This window comes from Natrix helvetica (genome assembly GCF_964273705.1).
Source record: "Natrix helvetica genome assembly, chromosome: 9".
Lineage (NCBI taxonomy): Eukaryota > Metazoa > Chordata > Lepidosauria > Squamata > Natricidae > Natrix > Natrix helvetica.
Genome location: NC_138560.1, coordinates 17,152,637 through 17,169,626, shown reverse-complemented (window position 1 = coordinate 17,169,626; position 16,990 = coordinate 17,152,637). Strand labels below are relative to the sequence as shown.

The following is a 16,990-nucleotide window of genomic DNA, read 5'->3' as shown; positions in this document are numbered from 1 at the left end:
TCTCTAGTAGAGAGCGGGGCCATCTTTGTTCAGCTGGATAAACACGTAATCTAAAAGGCAATCAGTGCAAGAGATGATGGGCAGATGATATATATTTTCTTCCTTTATTGTTGTTTTGATTTATTTTTCCTTTTAACCCTCTTTTCTTTAAAGCATAGCAACGAAAGTATAAAGCAGGCAAGAGATGATGGGAAGGATGATTCTTGATCCGTGTTGTGGTTCTGAATTGTCTCTCCCTATCTCTCCCTCTCTTTTCTTCTTTTTCTCCCCCCCCCCCTTAGATTGGGTAATGCATAGGCACACACAGGCTCAACGGTAACAACAGCTCTTTATTAAGTACAACAAGCGAGAACAATCCAGCGAAGGTTGAGTCTGACAGCAGCCCTTTTATAGGGAGCTGTCAGACCCTTCGATCAATAGGATTAAACCTCTGTTCCCGCTACAATGGTGGAAACCATTGTAGTTAGAACAAGTATCTAATATCCCCCTCTTTTTGTAGGCAGATGACATAATTAGAAGTTAGACAGGAAAGAAAGAAAAAGTTTTTTTTAATGTAGGGTGATATGATTAAAAGCTAGAGTAAGAGCTAGAAATAAAGGGAAGATTAAATGCACTGCATTTCTATTTGATAAAATGAAAGAAAATAATGAGAAATAGGTGGAATAATTGAATAATGATTGACCGTAACCTAAAATAGATGTGTATTGTTATGGGAATTCCACAAGCCGATTGAATGTAATAATAAGGTTTAATGTGATGAGCTTTGCTTGTATTGGGATGTATGCATTGATTTGACATTTTTATAAAAAAATTAAAAACTTGGAGGGAAAAGGCAATCTTTGGTCTTTGCATTTGTTTAATCTGATGAGTTTTGATTGTATTGGGATGTATGCATTGATTTGACATTTTTATAAAAAATTAAAAACTTGGAGGGAAAAGGCAATCTTTGGTCTTTGCATCTGTTTAATCTGATGAGTTTTGCTTGTATTGGGATGTATGCATTGATTTGACATTTTTGTAAAAAATTAAAAACTTGGAGGGAAAAGGCAATCTTTGGTCTTTGCATCTGTTTAATCTGATGAGTTTTGCTTATATTGGGATGTACGCATTGATTTGACATTTTTGTAAAAAAAATAAAAACTTGGAGGGAAAAGGCCATCTTTGGGCTTTGCATCTGTTTAATCTGATGAGTTTTGCTTATATTGGGATGTATGCATTGATTTGACATTTTTGTAAAAAATAATTAAAAACTTGGAGGGAAAAGGCAATCTGGTCTTTGCATCTGTTTAATCTGATTAGTTCTGTTTGCATTGGGATGCAAGGCGCCCAGAAGCCACACTGTTCGCGCATTGATTTGACATGTTTATTTAAAAAAAAATTAAACATTAAAAACCTGGGAGGGGAAAGGCAATCTTTGCTCTTTGCATCTCTGGGCCAAGCCATACCTCTCATCCGGCACACCCCCTTTTGCCAACCTGCCCTTTTGCAGAAGCGAAGATATCCGGGGCGGGGAGTGACGGCTTCCGGATCCAATCAGCAGGCTTGTTTTGCTTGGGCAGAGCCAGAAACCGCCGCCTCTTTTCTGCCCCTGGGTTGCAAACGCCGCCGCAGCAGCAGCAGCTGGAAAGCGGAAGCAGGTGAGTGCTAGGGTTTTTTTTTAGACGACCGGAGTGAAGACTTTGTGATCTTCAGATGGGCGGGGGTGGTGGTGGAGGGGGTGGATTATGTGCTGATCTAGCAGCCCCACAGCCAGGAGGTGCATCTATTTAGTTTGCTGCGTTTATTTAGGTTTGCTGCGTTTATTTAGGTTTGCTGCGTTTATTTAGGTTTGCTGCGTTTATTTAGGATTGGACTCAGCCGTTGACCTGCGGACCGGCAGAGGTAGAAAGTAACAAGAGTTGGAAGGGACCTTGGAGGTCATCTAGTCCAACCCCCTGCTCACGCAGGAGACCTGTACTAGGGATTCAACCGCCGTGCTGTAAACAGATATTTTCTTTCTCCCCCTCTCGGCTGATGCGGTAGGAAAAGTCCTCGGGATAACGCGGAGGGAAATCCTCGTAGGAAACTTGACCGGCCGGATCCCTGATTCCCTTCGGCTTTGGCTTTGAAGTTTTCCTAAAAGGACGCCGCAGCCTTGGCGTGCCAGGTAGGTTGCGAAAGGGGCGCCCCGGAGGTGGGATTCAGGTGAGGCAAGCGCGTTTGTAAATGCAGAAAGATGTGTTGTTGTTTATACCTGCACGGGAACTTCAAAAAGACCTCGAATTAAGGGATTGCAGGGACAACAAACGGGAGGCTTGCTTTTTTTATATATAAACTCCAAAAGTACCAACCAAAAGTTGGAAAGTGAAAAGAGGGGTAGCAGAAGAAAAATAAAAATTGGGGGTGCCCAAGAAGGGAAATCAGATAGTATACCCTTTATTGTCATTGCACATCAGCTAAATTGGTTAACAGATTAACAGAGTTGGAAGGGACCTTATAAGTCATCTAGTCCACCCCACCACCACCACCCACCCCAGCAGCAGGCCCTACATCATTTCTGACAGATGGCAGTCCAGTCTCTTCTTGAAAGCTTCCAGGGATGAAGCTCCCACAACTTCCGAAGGCAACTTCTGTTCCATTGGTTGATTGTTCTCACTCTCAGAAAGTTTCTCCCTATTTCTAGGTCGAATCTCTCCTTGGTCACTTTCCATCCATTATTCCTTCAGGTGCTCTGGCCTTCAGGTGCTTTGGAAAATAGCTTGACCCCCTCCTCTCTGTGGCAGCCCCTCAAATATTGGAAGACTGCTATCATGTCTCCCCTGGTCCTTCTCTTCACTAGACTAGCCATGCCCAGTTCCTGCAACCGTACTTCGTATGTTTTAGTCTCCAGTCTCCTAATCATCTTTGTTATTTGGTTTAGTGATTTGTTTTAACCCTAATTCTTAGAATGGAAAAGCCGAGAAGAAGAGAGGTTGGGTGGAGGTTTCTTAAATTCGATGCATTGTGGTTTTGTAAATTCTAAAACTGCAGTTTTCAAACGTTTTGATTTCCCGTCTCCCCCCACCCCTCCCCAGCTTTACAGTCTAAAAATGATCGAGGAACCTAAAGAGATTGTGTGGGTTTTATCTGTTCATGTGTGATGTGTTAGAATTTAAAACTGAGAAATGTTAAGATGTTTGTTTATTCACAGACAACTCCTTGCCCTCCCCCAGGAATGGGAACTGCAGGGTTGAAAGTTAAGTACAGTAATGATATAGAATTGGCAGAGATGGCAAAACTGATAACTGACAACTTTGTTTAAAGAAAAGACTTGTGACTGATTTTATTTTTACTTGGAAACCGCTTACAGGACTTTTGAGAGAAAGGGAAAGAAATGAAATGTTATTTTGGGGTGTGATGGTTAGTATTATAGCCATTTGTCTGAAATGGTATAGGGTCTCCAGCTTGAGCAACAGGTTGGACTAGAAGACCTCCAAAGGTCCCTTCTAACTGTTGTTCTTTGTTGTTGTATTAATTATATGGGATTATAGAAATAATGTAGACAAATAATCTTAGAATAAGAGTTTGAGGTATTATATAACCATATATCAAAGAAAGTCAGAAATCATCCTTTTTCTATTTTTCTTTCTTTCTTTTTGGAACTTTGTCTTTTTCTCTTGGTCTTTTATTTGTTAATAAATTTTACAAATAAGTAAACACATACAGGTATCCTAATTTATGATTGTAATAGAGTCTGGAATTTCCACCGTAAATCATATCGGACATAAGTCAAGGCACCTACATGACTGGATGTGACTTTATGACCATTTTTGCTGTGGTCATTAAATAAGTGTTATCATTAAATGAACAATAACAATAACCGCTAGCTGAATCTAACTCTGATGTTAAGCAAATCAATGTATTCTTACGGGTTATTTTTGCTGGAAATCATTCAAAAATTGGCAAAAATGGGACCATGGAATGTTACTAACTTAAGAACCACAGTGATTCATTTAACAAGTGTGGCAAAAACAGCCACAACATGGGGCAAATTTCACTTAACAAATGACTCACTTAGCAACAGAAATTGGAGTCTCAATTGTGATCATAAGTCAAGGACTATCTGTATGCTATTGCCTAAGCACCTCCAGAGAAGAAAAACACACCTGTTCTTACCAAATTATGTTTACTCTTAAGATGTTTGTTTCCAAAACCTGTTTTCCTACTGTTCTCCTGACCCTGGGACTGTCCTCTGGAGCAAAACAAACAATTCTCTGTTTTTAGCATGACCACTCTGTGGACGTTTCGAGATAGTGATGCAATCTTCTCAACCATCTCCTCTTCCAGTTTAACCAGTGCGTTCTAGACAAGGCAGGTGCCAAGAACGGAAGCTGGAAGTTTCTAACTCCAGTCAGTGTGGAGGTGGATAAGATTCAGCCACTCTAGAGACCCCGGTTTGCCCATAGGATTTCAGGTCCTTAGGATTTGATCTGTGGTGGTTATACTACAATCCTAATGCTACTTTTATGATCCTGGGTTAGTTGGCTGGCTTAAATTCTTGCCCTTGCAAAGGGAAATTGAGGTGGAAACTGAATTGGGTGGCGTAGGAAGTTAGCACCGACCCCTCTCCTAGGAAAATGAAATATTTTAGGAAATTTTAAAAGGGCAGAATATTTCCCCTGAAAGGAAGGTAGAAACTCTCACAAACACCCTATCTTTGTCAATGGACCATTAAGGCCTGGGCCAATGGTCTATTCTGCATAACAAAGATCTACCTCCTTCAGGCAGAGCCATACTAGGAATCCCAACGCCCTTTCATTGCATCATCACCCAGCAAGAGTCAACCAAGCCTGGGACTCAGGACAGCCTACAGAGTTGCCCTTGCATGGCCCCATGGGAGTCTGACAACCAAGCAGAATACAAGCTCAAATTCAAAGCCCAACAGAGGGTATAAATCTCTCTATATATCTCTCTCTCACCCATGTGCCCTTTTCCCCCAGAGCCAAAAAAACCCATGTGGTCCTGTCCACCATTAAAACCATCTTTTCAAGCAGCCACCATGTTTCCAATGTCTTTCTCCCCACTTGGAACTGAACCCAGAAGGACATTTTTTCCCAACAGTGGCTTCAAGAGAAGGAAAAAAATAAATAACATGTTTTCCACATTTTTCCTCACCTGGTTTTTTAGGAGAAGATCTCTCTTTTTCCCCCCCTTAGTTTGTCCTGGCCTCCTTCTCTCGAAGCATGCCTGTGAAGACAAGTACAGATATTCCTTGACTTATGACCATTGGTTAAATCAGGGGTCCCCAACTCTTGGTCAGTATCCTTCCCCCAGGAGTGGGTCGGGAATGGAGATTTTGCAATATCTTTCCCCTAGGAGTGGGAAGGGAATGGAGATTTTACAGTATCCTTCCCCCAGGAATGGGAAGGGAATGGAGGTTTTGCAATATCTTTCCCCTAGGAGTGGGAAGGGAATGGAGATTTTACAGTATCCTTCCCCCAGGAATGGGAAGGGAATGGAGGTTTTGCAGTATCCTTCCCCTGCCACGCCTACCAAGCCACGCCCACAGAACTGGTAGTTAACAAAAATTGAATTTCACCACTGCGCAGGAGGGAGGTACCATGTGAAACCACGCCCCCCCCCCCCCCCCCGTCTGTGGAAAAACCTCTTTCTACAGAAACGGTCCCTGGTGCCCAACAGATCAGGGGACCCTGGGTTAAACGATGGTTCAAAGTTACAAGAGTGCTAGAAAATATGATTTACGACCAGTCCTCAAAGTTACAACCACCCACACAGTCACATAGTTGTGATCTGGGCACTTGACAACCGACTCACGTTTGCCGTGTCTTGGTCATTGTGATCTTCCCGGCCTGTTTTTGATAAAGTCGGTCAGGGGGGAAGGGAATGTTACAAACGGTGATTGGGTGAGGACTTGCTTAGCGGCATGGTGATTTGCTTAACAACCATGGCAAAAAAGTTTTTAAAATCGGGTGCAGTCCAGGTGATGTCTCATTTAATGACCATGCTGCTTGACAGTGACTTTTCCTGATCCGAATTATAGTCATAAGTTGAGGACCACCTATAATGAAAGTTGCAGCTCAGCAATATCAGGTAGCCTTCTCACTGCCTTTATTTTATTTTACTTAATTTCACTTTATTTTACTTTATTTTACTTTATTTTTTATTTTATTTTTATTTTATTATTGTTATTTTATTATTTTTATTATTTTTATTTTGTTTTATTCTTTGTTTTATTTTTTATTTTATTGTTATTTTATTAAATTTATTGGCCACCTATCTTTTTGTCGGTTGCGAAGTTGTGTCTGACCCATCGCAACCTCATGGACAACGTTCCTCCAGGCCTTCCTGTCCTCTACCATCCTCTGGAGTCCATTTAATCTCACGCCGACTGCTTCGGTGACTCCATCCATCCACCTCATTCTCTGTCATCCCCTTCTTCTTTTGCCCTCAGTCTTTCCCAGCATCATGCTCTTCTCCAGGGAGTCCTCATTATTTGAGTTTCCTCTTCAGGATCTCCACCTATCTTACCACAGAGTAACTCTGGACAGCCTTACAGAGACAATTAGAGACAAGCCTTTGAAAGAGGATGTTTAATAGGAGTGTACACCTTGCTGCTTTGGATCTAGTGGGATTACAAGATAGCAACTGAAGCTCCAGGGAAGGACCAAACACCTGTTTATCTTGCAGTCCACACCTGTTGCATTGCTAAAATTGAGAAAGAGCTGTGGTGAAAGATAAGAGAAGACCCAACTTCCCTCTCGCATATCATGGCTGCTAAATGTAGACCGACAAGCATATTTAAACATATGTGCGAATGATATTGGTGGGGGGGGGGGGACGGACTAGCAAAGAGATGGTGCTTAGGGAATGGTCAGATAGGAGGCAGCATGGGCCAGGGCTGCATAATGAGCAGAGCAAGTGGCACAGAAGAGACCTTCCCTAGTGTTTCTCACGCTGTAAAGGCGACAGCAAGATACAGGTAGTCAATCCTCAAGTTACAACTGTTTGTTTATAGTGATTATCCAAAGTTACAACACCACTGAAAAAAAGTGACTGGGCATAAATTGTTTCGACTTCAGTCCTCAAAACGACGCCATAGGACACTGCACACCAAAACAACTAGGCACAAGGATAGTTTTCCCCCGAATGCCATCACCCTGCTAAACAAATAATCCCTTCAGAACTGCCAAATTATCTACTAAGACTGTATTACTATTATTCTTCTCTTTCTTCCTAGTACCTATCTCTTCCCACTTATGACTGTAACCATGTTATTTGTATCTTTAAAATTTACATTGTTTTGTTTCCTAGTATAATTTGATAGCTTATTTGTACCCTATGACTATCAATAAGTGTTGTATCTTTTTATTCTTGATGAATGTATTTTTATTCTCCTTATGTACACTGAGAGCATATGCAAAGACAAATTCCTTGTTTTCCAATCACACTTGGCCAATAAAGAATTCTGTTCTGTTCTATTGTATTCTATTATTCTATTGCAGGGATGGCGACCCTTTTTTGGCTCGCATGCCATAAGGGGGGTGAACACGGGGGGTCGTGCGTGGGCGTGCCGCACTCATAATGCAACGCGCGAACCCCCCCCCTAGTGCTCATGTGTGCATGAGAGGCGTAACCCCCCCCCCCCATTTTTACATGCTTTTTTCGCCCTCCCCAGGCTCCAGAGGCTTTATAGGAGCCTGGGGAAGGCGAAAACAGCCCCCCCCCCAGGAACCCCTCCGGAGGCTTCAGGGACTTTCAGGAGGCTTCCCTGAAGCCTCAGGAGGCTAAAAAGGACCCTATGAGCAAACCGGTAGTGACTTCCAGTTTGCTCGTAGGGTGGTTTTTAGTCCTCCGGAGGTTTCAAGGAAGCCTCCTGAAGGTCCCTGAAGCCTCCGGAGGGCTTAAACCGACCCTATGAGCAAACCGGAAGTCTGTTCCCAAACTTCCTGTTTGCCCATAGGGCCAGTTTTTTTGCGCTCTGGAGGCTTCAAGGAAGCTCCTGAAACCTCCAGGGTGCCTCCGGGGGTGGGGGAGGCTCTTTTCGCCCTCCCCAGGCTTCTATAAAGCCTTTGGAGACTGGGGAGCGCAAAAACATGGCTTTAAAAAAGACTGAACTCAGCAGGCCTCGCGTGCCCTGACAAATGTCTCCATGTGCCACCTGGGGCACGGGTGCCATAGGTTCGCCATCCCGGTTCTATTCTATTCTATTATTCTATTCTACAATCTACTTTTTCTATTCTATTCTATTCTCTCCCTCTCTATCGCCCTCCATTCCTCTATCTCTCCCTCCGGTATACGTCCTCTGATTTCTCCTCTTCTGTTTAACTTTACTCAGGAGAGCAGTAAACAATCAATCTGTTTTCTCTGCTCAACCAGATTACGGCTATTCTCCAGAGGAGGCAGATGGGGAAAGAACTGGGGAGACCGTCTGGCCACCTCCTGGATTTAAAGTGGTGCTGAGCTTAAACACCGGAAATGTTCAGATAACCTAAAATGGAGAAAGAAAATAGCCCCAGCTTGCAACTAGAACAGCTGGTGACCCAGCCAGTCCCTCTGACAGCCCACGAGGATGCCTTCTCTTACAAGGTAATGTCTTTCATCCTAAAGTTTTCATTTCCGAGATTCGAGTGGCCCGAGGTAGCACAAAACGAGGATAATGTTTTAATAATATATATTTTTAATATTTATTAAATTTATTGGCTACCCATCTTATCACAGGATAACTCTGGGCGGGTTTATAATATTTTTTTTAAAAAAAACTAAAACTGTATTAATAAAGTGCTCCAAAAATATAAAGGGTAGCTCAGAAACATGGACTTGGAGAGCAGTGCCTGGAGAAAGGAATATGATTATGAAACGGGTGACCATATAAATACATAAATACAGTCATGCGTGTCTCACTTAAGAACTGCAGTGATTCTCTTTGACAACCAGGGCAAAAGAGGTTGTAAATTTGAGTACACAACTCCCTGCATTCAGAAGTGGCTCAAGCAATCACTCCCCTATTTACTGCAGTGTAAGCAGGGGAGCAGGGATGGGTTCCTGCCAGTTCTAACCTTTTCTATAGAAGAGGTTCCACAAATCTACCGTGCCGTATAGAACCAGTTCCAGCTCCCTCCCCCCGCCCATCCGCACATCATCAAGATGAAGAGCCAGAGGAGAAATTCTGGGAGTTGAAGTCCACAAGTCTTAAAACTGTTTGAACACCCCTGGGGTTTTTTTTCTAAAGGATTAGGGGTGCAAGGGTCTTGTAACTTAACAGCTTTAAGACTTACACACTTCAATGCCAGAGTTCCTTAGCTAACATGACTGGAGGAGGAATTCTGGGAATTGAAGTCCACAAGTCTTAAAGCTGTCAAGTTTGAACACCCCTGGGTTTTTTTTTCTAAAGGGTTAGGGGTGCAAGGCTCTTGTAACTTGACAGCTTTAAGACTTGCGTGCTTCAAATGCCAGAGTTCCTGAGCCAACATTTTAGTTGCTAAGCGCCAAGCCACTCCCACTCAGTCACATGGCTGGCAAGCCATTCCCACCTGGTCACATGGCTGGCAAGCCACTCCCACCTGGTCACATGGCCGGCAAGCCACTCCCATAAAGCAGGCCACACCTACAGAAGCGGTTCTAAAAAAATTTGAAACCCACTACTGGAGGGGGAGTTACAGTTCAAGCAGATTTGGTCATTATAGCCAAGCTCAATAAAATATAATTCTGATTTTCCTGTAGAATTGATTTTCTGAGCTGCCCTTCTGATAATGTTATAACATTGCCAAATAATCTCCCATAACGTTTTGGAAGGTCAGAAAGCAAGTGAGATGTGCCTGATTTGACGACTTTTTATGCCCCAGGTGTTAAGAGAATAACTAGTACGGTTGTTAAGTGAATCACACGGTCCTTAAGCACATCCACTCCTCCCATTGATTTTACTTGTTGGAAGAAAAGCTGCGAAGGTTGCAAATGGCGATCACACAATCCTGAGACGCTGCAACTGTCAGAAATACATGATGGCTGTCAATGTTCCAAATTTTTGATCATGTGACTGTGGTGGTATTGCAACAGTCAGACCGGTCATAAATCATTTCTGAATGGTTGTAAGCCGAGGATGACCTGTCCAGGGGTGCTTTCGGCCTTAAAATTCTTGCACGAATGAGTTTGGAATTGCAATGGACCAGATTCCTCTTCATACAGGGACCTTTGTAGTGTTCAACATGGGGATGAGTTTGGTTCAGGCCCATTCAACGTATCTTTTGAGAGCATCAGTTTGGAGAAAGCAGACATGGATTTTATGTTTGCCTGGACAAATATATGCTCCTTGCAAGGTGTTCTGACTGAGGCTTCCCAAGAGCATAAAGCAAACTCCTTGTCCCGACAAAAAACCCTTTAATTTACTGTGAATTCAGCTCATTCACATCCAGCAAAGTCTTAGAATTTACAGTCACAGACCTTCTCTGGCTTGGAGAGCTGCCAGGCCGATATCTGCAAAACTTGGCCAGGAGTCTCGGAGAGTCACGAACCAATTAAGCGAACTAATTGTCTCCTGCAAACTCCACTCCCCTTTCGCTCCTCTTTTATTTCCTCTGGGAGGGGCCATTCATCATCCACCTGTGGCCTTATTCCCAAGTCCACCCCTGTTCTTTAGCTGTTCCCTTCATCTGGCAACTCTGCGCATGCACACACTGGGAACAGACTCCAGCTGTTTGTCTGCCCCTCACTGTTGTCTGACTCTGAAGGCAGCTGATAACTGGCATACGGCTCTGGTCCCATCTCTGCCTCCGACACAGAGCCCTCATCAGAGCCTTCCCCAGACTCCAGGACTGGCCCAGGTTCCTCCCCAACCTCCTCACTGTCCAAATTTTCTGCCAGCTCCACTGGCTGCTGGGGGGCCACAACACAGGGCTTTTATCTGAATATCATAAGTCTGAGGGCTGGTGATAAGTCCCTCCTTTCAATGCCATCATAATGCTCGATCCATTGCTAAATAAAAGGTTGTAAGTCAAGGACTACCTCTAGGTCTGGCTTGCATTCACAGAAGAAGCTGCAAAGATTAATACCTGTGCTTTTCCCTTTTTCCTTTGCAGGAAAATCTGATCGGTGCCTTGCTGGCTATTTTTGGGCACCTGACGATCAGCATTGCTCTCAACCTCCAGGTGAGCTGAGAGAAGGGGAAAAAAGGATTCCAGAGCCAAAGAAACCCCAACAAATCTTTTCATTCTCCTTCCTCTTCCTCTTAGAAATACAGTCATATCCGGTTGGTGAGTTGCAAAGAGACGAAGGCTTATTTTAGGACCAAGACGTGGTGGTGCGGTTTATTCCTTCTCTGCCTGGGAGAATTGGGGGTCTTCTCCGCCTATGCTTTTGCACCACTGTCTCTGATAGTGCCTCTGGGGGGCGTCTCTATCATAGGTAAGTCCCTCAATGCATGTCAGCACTTCATGGCAGAGCAGGCTAGGAAAACAAGGACATCAGTGCTGATAGGACTCTCATTCATTTTATTTGTTTATTCGGTTAATTCAATTTACCGTATTTTTCAGAGTATAAGACGCACCTTTTTCCCTCCAAAAAATCTGGGTGGTCTTATACACTGAATATAGCATTTCTTGCCTCCCGAAACCCCACCCCTTTTGCAAAAATGGCTGTGCATAGCCTTTAGGAGGCTTCCAGAGTATTCCTGGGGGCTGGGGAACGGCAAAAATGAGTGATAAATGGGCTGATTTTTGCTCGTTCTTCTCCTCCCAGCCCCCAGGAGCACTCTATAAGCCGCCTAAAGGCTGTGCATGCCTTTTTTTTTTTTTACAAAAAATGGGCTGTTAGTGCCCCCCTCCCAGTTCCCAGGAGCACTCTACAAGCCTCCTAAAGGCTATGCGTGCCTTTTTTTGGACAAAAAACGGGCTGTTTTTGGGAGGTCTGCAGAGTGCAAAAAAAATTTTTTAAATTTGCCTCTTCAAAATCTTGGTGCGTCTTATACTCTGGAAAAATACGGTATCTAGCCTCCCGTTTAGCATTTATGACTCTTAAGTGACTGACAATTAAAACAAACAATAAATACAGGTAGTCCTTGACTTACGACCACAGTTAAGCCCAATTTTTTTGTGGCTAAATGAAACATTTGTTAAGTGAATTTTGCCCCATTGTACAACCTTTCTTGCTGTGTCAGTCGTTAAGTTAGTCACACGGTTGTTAAGTGAATCTGGATTCCCCATAGACTTTGCTTGTCAGAAGGTGGCGAAAGGGGATCACGTAAGCCCAAGCTACTGCAACCGTCATAAATACGAGTCAGTTGCAAGCGTCTGAATTTTGATCACGTGACTATCGGGTTGCTGCAGCAGTCTCAAGTGTGAAAATGGTCGTAAATCCCTTTTTTAGTGCCATTGTACCTTTGAATGGTCACTAAATGAACTGTGGTAAGAGGAGGACTACCTGTAATTAACAAATGAGCAACTAAAATTAAAACCATTTTTTAAAAAACCAATTGAAACACTTAAAACTTAATTTGAGGGAAGAGCACAAGGTGTACAATAACTAACAGTTCCGCCAACTTTAATTACAAAGTTATAGTCACACGAGTCTTGGAAGGCTGAATGTGCCTTTTCCTTCCTTTCCTTTATCTTCAGGAGAACGAGGGAGGGCTTGTCTGAGATATTTACCTCAGGTTACGGTTTTGCCTCTAGGTTATAGACTACACCAGTCCTCAGACTTATGAGTGTTGTGGCCCCCAGTGGAGCTGGCAGCAGATTCGGACAGTGAGGAGGTTGGGGAGGAACATGGGCCAGTCCTGGAGTCTGGGGAAGGCTCTGATGAGGGCTCTGTGTCGGAGGCAGAGAGAGGGCCAGGGCCTTCTGACAGTTATCAGCTGCCTTTAGAATCAGATATCAGTGAGGCAGAAGAACAGCTGGAGCCTGTTCCCAGTGTGTGCATGCACAGAGTTGCCAGGCGAAGGGAACAGCTAGGGCTGGTTAATTGTCATAATGGCATTGAAAGAAGGAAATTATCACCAGTCCTCATGATATTCAGATAAAAGCCCTGGGTTGTAGCCCACCAGCAGACCTGGCAGGAGATTCGGACAGTGAGGAGGTTGGGGAGGAACATGGGCCAGTCCTGGAGTCTGGGGAAGGCTCTGAGGAGGGCTCTGTGTCGGGGGCAGAGAGGGGGCCAGGGCCGTATGCCAGTTATCAGCTGCCTTCTGCCTTCGGAGTCAGACATCAATGAGGCAGATGAACAGCTGGAGCCTGTTCCCAGTGTGCACGTGCGCAGAGTTGCCAGGCGAAGGGAACAGCTAAGGTTGGTTGATTGTCTTTTTTTCATAGTCTATAGATGTTGTTAAGGTCTATGTGTCTGTTGATGGCTGATTTGTCAGAGTGCCAAGCTTCTGGAAATTCCCTGGGATTTTTGGACTTGGCCTGGTCTACGATTGTCACATTTTCCCAATTGAAACTATGGTTAAATCTGTCTATAATATGTTGTGAAATTAAAAAGCACTCCTTACTAACCTTCATCATGTTACCTAGTTAGGGTAATGAAACATCTAGCTCAGAGAGCATCAAGGACCCCTCATTTCAACCCTGAGCTACAAATATTCTCCTTTATTGATATTTCTAATATCAGAAATATCTCGAAAACTGAAATAGTTGACAATCCATATAAAATTGCCTCCTATGTAAGCAAGGTCAGGCAGCATGTAGCAAATCTTCAAGATGCTAGCAAGATCCATAGTCTCACATCCTCCCAGATCCAGATAGCTTTGATATTTAAGCCAGACATTCTCCAGTTAGGCTGATTTATTCAAAAATAAAAGGGGAGTGGAATCCTTATATTCAATCAAACATTTCCACAAGTGAAAATACACGCATACCCCAGCTTAAACTGTCTCTGGCATTGGCAAAGCTCATGGCTTGTATTTTCTCATTCAGCAAGTGCAATCATTGGAGTCATATTCATCCGGGAAAAATGGAAACCTAAAGACTTCTTGAGTAAGTGGCTGGATGCATTTTTCAGAACTGCCTGTCTTCAGCACGTTTCTTTTACCTTTGCTTCCCTTGCAGGCTCTTGAATGGATTGTACAAATCAACAAGAATTGGTTTCTGGCACACTCTCTCTCTCTCTCTCCCTCTCTCTCTCTCTCTCTCCTTCTCTCTCTCTCTCTCTCTCTCTCTCTCTCTCTCTCCTTCTCTCTCTCTCTCTCTCTCTCTTTTTTTTTTGTGTGTGTACCTGCTAATTTGTTAGGCCCTGCTTGGAGGGAGCTGGCTACTTTTTCATTATTTCAGAAAGGTGGGTTGGAGGGTTAATTGCAGAGGTGGTATTCAATTTGGACCGATTCGCCCGAACTGGTAGTGGAAACCATCCCGGCTCTATGTTGTCCTATTTTGGCACGTTTGCAAGCCACGGGCATGCATGCAAGCCACGCGCATCATCAAAGCGCATGTGCGGAAGGCCGAGTGCATGCATGGTGCGCTTGCTCACGTTTGCGAATCGGTAGGGAAAGTAAGTAAATACCACCCCTGCTTATTTGGTTTCTCATCTTGGATGTCCATAAGAAAAGTGGACAGGACTGTCCCTGTTAATTTACATCCAGATCCCTGGGGTGCATTCCTTCTTCCTTTTTGTTTCTGTTTTTGCTAATTGCTTTAAGTATAACACACAGGTAGCCCTCAAGTTACAGCCATTTGCTGAGTGACTGATTGTAGTTACAGCAGCACTGAAAACAGTGACATAGGACAGCTTTTTTAACTTAACAATCGTTGCATGCTCACGTGATCAAAATTCAGCCACGTTGCATTTCTCCAGGATGATCCCGTTTTGCGACCTTATGATAAGCAGAGTCAGCGAGGAAGCTAACAACTGTTTTACTACCGTAGTTTTTGGCGTATAAGACGCGCCGGAATATAAGATGCACCTTAGTTTTTGGAGAGGAAAATAGGGGTGGGTGGGAATTCCGCCTACCAGGTATTCATCTGGCTAGCGTCCTTAGTCTGGTCAGCTTCATCACATACGTTTGCTGGTTTTGAGCATGCATGCACGCGCTTTTTATCTCCTGGTTGGGGATAAAAAACAGCTTCTAAAGCACAGCTGATTGTAGAAGGGAGCAGCAATGAGAAAAGAAGGCAAAGCAGGGAAGATCCCTTCACTCATTACAGCCTCATTAGGGCTGAAAAAAAGCTTCGAGAAAGCTACATTCGGAATATAAGACGCACCCAAATTTTCAGCCTCTTTTAGGGGAGGAGGGAAGTGCATCGTATACTATACAAATACAGTAACTTAACCACTGCAGTGAGTCACTTAACAGCTGTGGCAAGAAAGGTTGTTAAATGGGGCAAAACTCAATAACTGTGTTGCTTAGCCATGGAAATGTAAGGCAAACAGTGGTCATAAGTCGAGGGCTGCCTGTTCCTCTTCTTACATGGCGTTAATTTTAATTTTAAGATCTTGTCCTGTGTCTGTCATTTCTAAATGCCTTTATTCTTCTTTATTATTCATCCTATTTAAATCAGCCAGCTCCTGCTTCACTCTACCTGCCATGCAAATGTGGTTATTCCCAGCATGGAGTTGTATTCCAAGCAGTGGTGAAATTCTTTTTTTTTACTACCAGTTCTGTGGACATGGCTTGGTGGGCATGGCAGGGGAAGGATACTGCAAAATCTCCATTCCCTCCCCACTCCAGGGGAAATATACTGCAAAATCTCCATTCCCTCCCCACTCCAGGGGAAGTATACTGCAAAATCTCCATTCCCTCCCCACTCCAGGGGAAGTATACTGCAAAATCTCCATTCCCTCCCCACTCCAGGGGAAGGATACTGCAAAATCTCCATTCCCTTCCCACTCCAGGGGAAGGATACTGCAAAATCTCCATTCCCTCCCCACTCCAGGGGAAGTATACTGCAAAATCTCCATTCCCTCCCCACTCCAGGGGAAGGATACTGCAAAATCTCCATTCCCTTCCCACTCCAGGGGAAGGATACTGCAAAATCTCCATTCCCTCCCCACTCCAGGGGAAGTATACTGCAAAATCTCCATTCCCTCCCCACTCCAGGGGAAGGATACTGCAAAATCTCCATTCCCATCCCACTCCAGGAGAAGGATACTGCAAAATCTCTCTGAACTACTCAAAATTTCCACTACCAGTTCTCCAGAACCTGTCAGAACCTGCTGAATTTCACCCCTGATTCCAAGCCATCTAAACGGGTAGCCTGTGCTACCTTCCCCGTCTCATTTTTGTAACTATGCATGTGTATAACTCAGAAAGCTGCTGTAGGCCTCCAAACTAATGCACTAACACAGCTTTTCCTGTCTTCATCCTGCCAAAGGGCGTTATGTTTTGTCCTTCATAGGCTGCGCCTTAGCCATTGTTGGGACGTACCTGCTAATCACTTTTGGGCCGAACAATCATGAAGTCATGACAGGGGAGAACATCAGAAAGCACTTGGTCAGCTGGCCGTTCCTTCTGTACATGGTAAAGTGATGCATTTAATCAAGTCTAATCTGTGATCTTCCTGCTCAGCTTCATTTCATTTAGAGGCCTAAGCCAATAAGTGATGATTTTGTGCTTGCTCTGTGGTTATGTTACGTTGCTTCCTTGATCTAGATCAGGCTTTCTCAAATCTTGACAACTTGAAGAGGCGTGGGCGCTTTTGATTCTCAGACTTGCTGGCTGCCTGGGGAATTTGGGGAGCAGGCTTCCACACATCTTACAGTTGCCAAGTTTGAAAAATGCTGATCTAATGCTTTACTTTTAACTGGTTTGTTGAGTGGGTCATGAAAGCTGAATTCATAGAATAGGGATAGAGATATAATAGGATAGGATAGAATTCTTTTTAGCCAAGTTTCATTGGACACACAAGGAATTTGTCTTTGGTGCATAGGCACTTAGTGTACATAAAAAGAAAAGATACATTTGTCAAGAATCATAAGGTACAACACTTAGTGTTAGTACAAATAAACAATCAAAGCATACTAGGAAACAATCAATATAAATTGTAATATATCAAGTTGATCCATAAAGCACGGATGGGCAGTCTCAGAGCTG

The 16,990-nt window shown here is 43.8% G+C and overlaps 1 protein-coding gene across 4 annotated transcripts in view; it reads left to right on the top strand.

Annotated features, from left to right (window-relative positions):
• Nucleotides 1-1,525: 1,525 nt before the first annotated feature.
• NIPAL3 (NIPA like domain containing 3) overlaps nucleotides 1,526-16,990 on the top strand; it is a 28,218-nt gene continuing 12,753 nt past the window's right edge. Inside the window, exons 1-7 of one of the 4 annotated variants that reach the window (XM_081961976.1) lie at nucleotides 1,526-1,637; nucleotides 2,023-2,146; nucleotides 8,356-8,565; nucleotides 11,052-11,120; nucleotides 11,205-11,376; nucleotides 13,881-13,940; nucleotides 16,296-16,417. In XM_081961976.1, the coding sequence (XP_081818102.1) occupies nucleotides 8,473-8,565; nucleotides 11,052-11,120; nucleotides 11,205-11,376; nucleotides 13,881-13,940; nucleotides 16,296-16,417 (516 nt within the window). In that variant the 5' untranslated portion in view covers nucleotides 1,526-1,637; nucleotides 2,023-2,146; nucleotides 8,356-8,472. Of the gene's footprint in view, nucleotides 1,638-1,857; nucleotides 1,882-2,022; nucleotides 2,151-8,355; nucleotides 8,566-11,051; nucleotides 11,121-11,204; nucleotides 11,377-13,880; nucleotides 13,941-16,271; nucleotides 16,418-16,990 lie in introns of those variants that run through there. The other 3 variants (XM_081961973.1, XM_081961975.1, XM_081961974.1) reach the window with 3 other exon arrangements.